Below are 1,477 nucleotides of genomic sequence, written 5' to 3'. Positions count from 1 at the left end.
TGACAAAAATATTTTTTTGTAATAAAATTAAAATGTTATAGTAGATGTTTGATTTTTAGTAGAATATTTCATTTTTTTCTGGTTCAGATGGCAAGCGCCTCCTCCCAAAAGAAGTATTTCCCAGGGCAAGGGAAGGGACTTCCAGTGGCAAAGGTTAGGGGTGGGATTTCCAGTCCCAAGATGGCAACTAGGAGGCAGGGTGCCTGTCAAAGGGTGGGGCTACCCTTGCGGCCCTCAACATCTTACCAAAACTCATTAAGTGGCCCTCCAGCTGAAATAATTGCCTGCCCCTGGTCTATAAGGTGCCAAGCTACCCTGCCTTCTTCCTTTATGAAGTTAATGAACATTCAGAACACACGCTGATTAAGAATCAATTAAAAGAACATCTTATAAATGTCTCATATCTGAGAAAACAGTACAATTATTACTAAAATAAAAACGTAAGTGTAGCATTTTTAAAAATCTTTTCATTTCAGATTAAGTAAGTTACTGGTGATTACCCAACCAAGGAACACATACTGAAGTCTTTATTCAGTTGTATTCAGCTAAAACTCCTACTGTTTTCATTTCATACATTACAACCTGGTTTGGATTAAGGGTAGTATAAAAAATAGCAGATTTTTATCATATGAGCAAACCTTCATTTTCTGATGTAACATCTACTTCATCCTCTATGAATGGTCCCAATTCTTTAAGATCTTCATCAGAATCTATTGCTCGTTCTTCAAGAGTGTGCAGTAGAGAATTACTCATATCATTCATTATTTTCTTTTCAGAATGTATTCTGTTAATCAAAATTACAAATTGTTGCAAAATGTGTTTTGTCTAATTATTTTCATTTAGTAAAAGTGTATTCTTTTGCTCTAATCATGAAAATCAAATTCCAGGTTGAGTTACACATTTGTACAGTAAAATTCTAAACTCCATAAAAAAAGGTTGCTTGTCGCTACCATTAACAAATTTTGGACAACCTTGATTAATGTCATGCCAACAACGTTCAAACATGAAATACGTCATTAAACCACAAAAATAACAACAAATATAAATAAGCGTATCTTCTATTTTATGTATCTTATGCATCTTAAGGGTATCTTAACAGTGAGAAGACTGAGGTGGGTAACAGTCTTCAAACACCTGGAGGGTGATTACAAAGAGGGAGCCCTAGGTGACAGAATTAGGAGCAATGTCCTCAAGCTTCAGCTGCAGAAATTTAGGTTGGAGATTAGGAAGAATTCTCTGACTATGAGGGAGGTCAAATATACCTAGAGAAACTGTGGACTCTCTATCCCTTGAAGTTTTCAAGACCAGGTTAGACAGACACTTCACTGGGATGGTTTAGTCAGATATGATTTTGTCTTGAGCAGTAGGCTGAACTAGATGACCACATAAGACCCCTTTCAAGCGCTATTTTCCTATGATCCTATTTATTTTTTGATGAAAGAGAGAGAGCGCATGTGTGCACAAGAACAAGCGAATG

At 36.2% G+C, this 1,477-nt stretch overlaps 1 protein-coding gene across 5 annotated transcripts in view; it reads right to left on the bottom strand.

Moving 5' to 3' along the window:
• Positions 1-1,477, bottom strand: part of CUNH5orf42 (chromosome unknown C5orf42 homolog) — a 132,902-nt gene that overhangs the window by 61,049 nt on the left and 70,376 nt on the right. For all 5 annotated transcript variants that reach the window (XM_019517948.1, XM_019517944.1, XM_019517945.1 and 2 more), the window contains exon 27: positions 639-784. In XM_019517948.1, the coding sequence (XP_019373493.1) occupies positions 639-784 (146 nt within the window). The remainder of the gene's footprint in view (positions 1-638; positions 785-1,477) is intronic.

The sequence above is a fragment of the Gavialis gangeticus genome, unplaced genomic scaffold (assembly GCF_001723915.1).
Source record: "Gavialis gangeticus isolate Ggan-Ray unplaced genomic scaffold, GavGan_comp1, whole genome shotgun sequence".
Taxonomy (NCBI): Eukaryota; Metazoa; Chordata; order Crocodylia; family Gavialidae; genus Gavialis; species Gavialis gangeticus.
The sequence above is the reverse complement of the archived record's forward strand: the minus strand, read 5'-3'. Positions and strand labels throughout refer to the sequence as shown.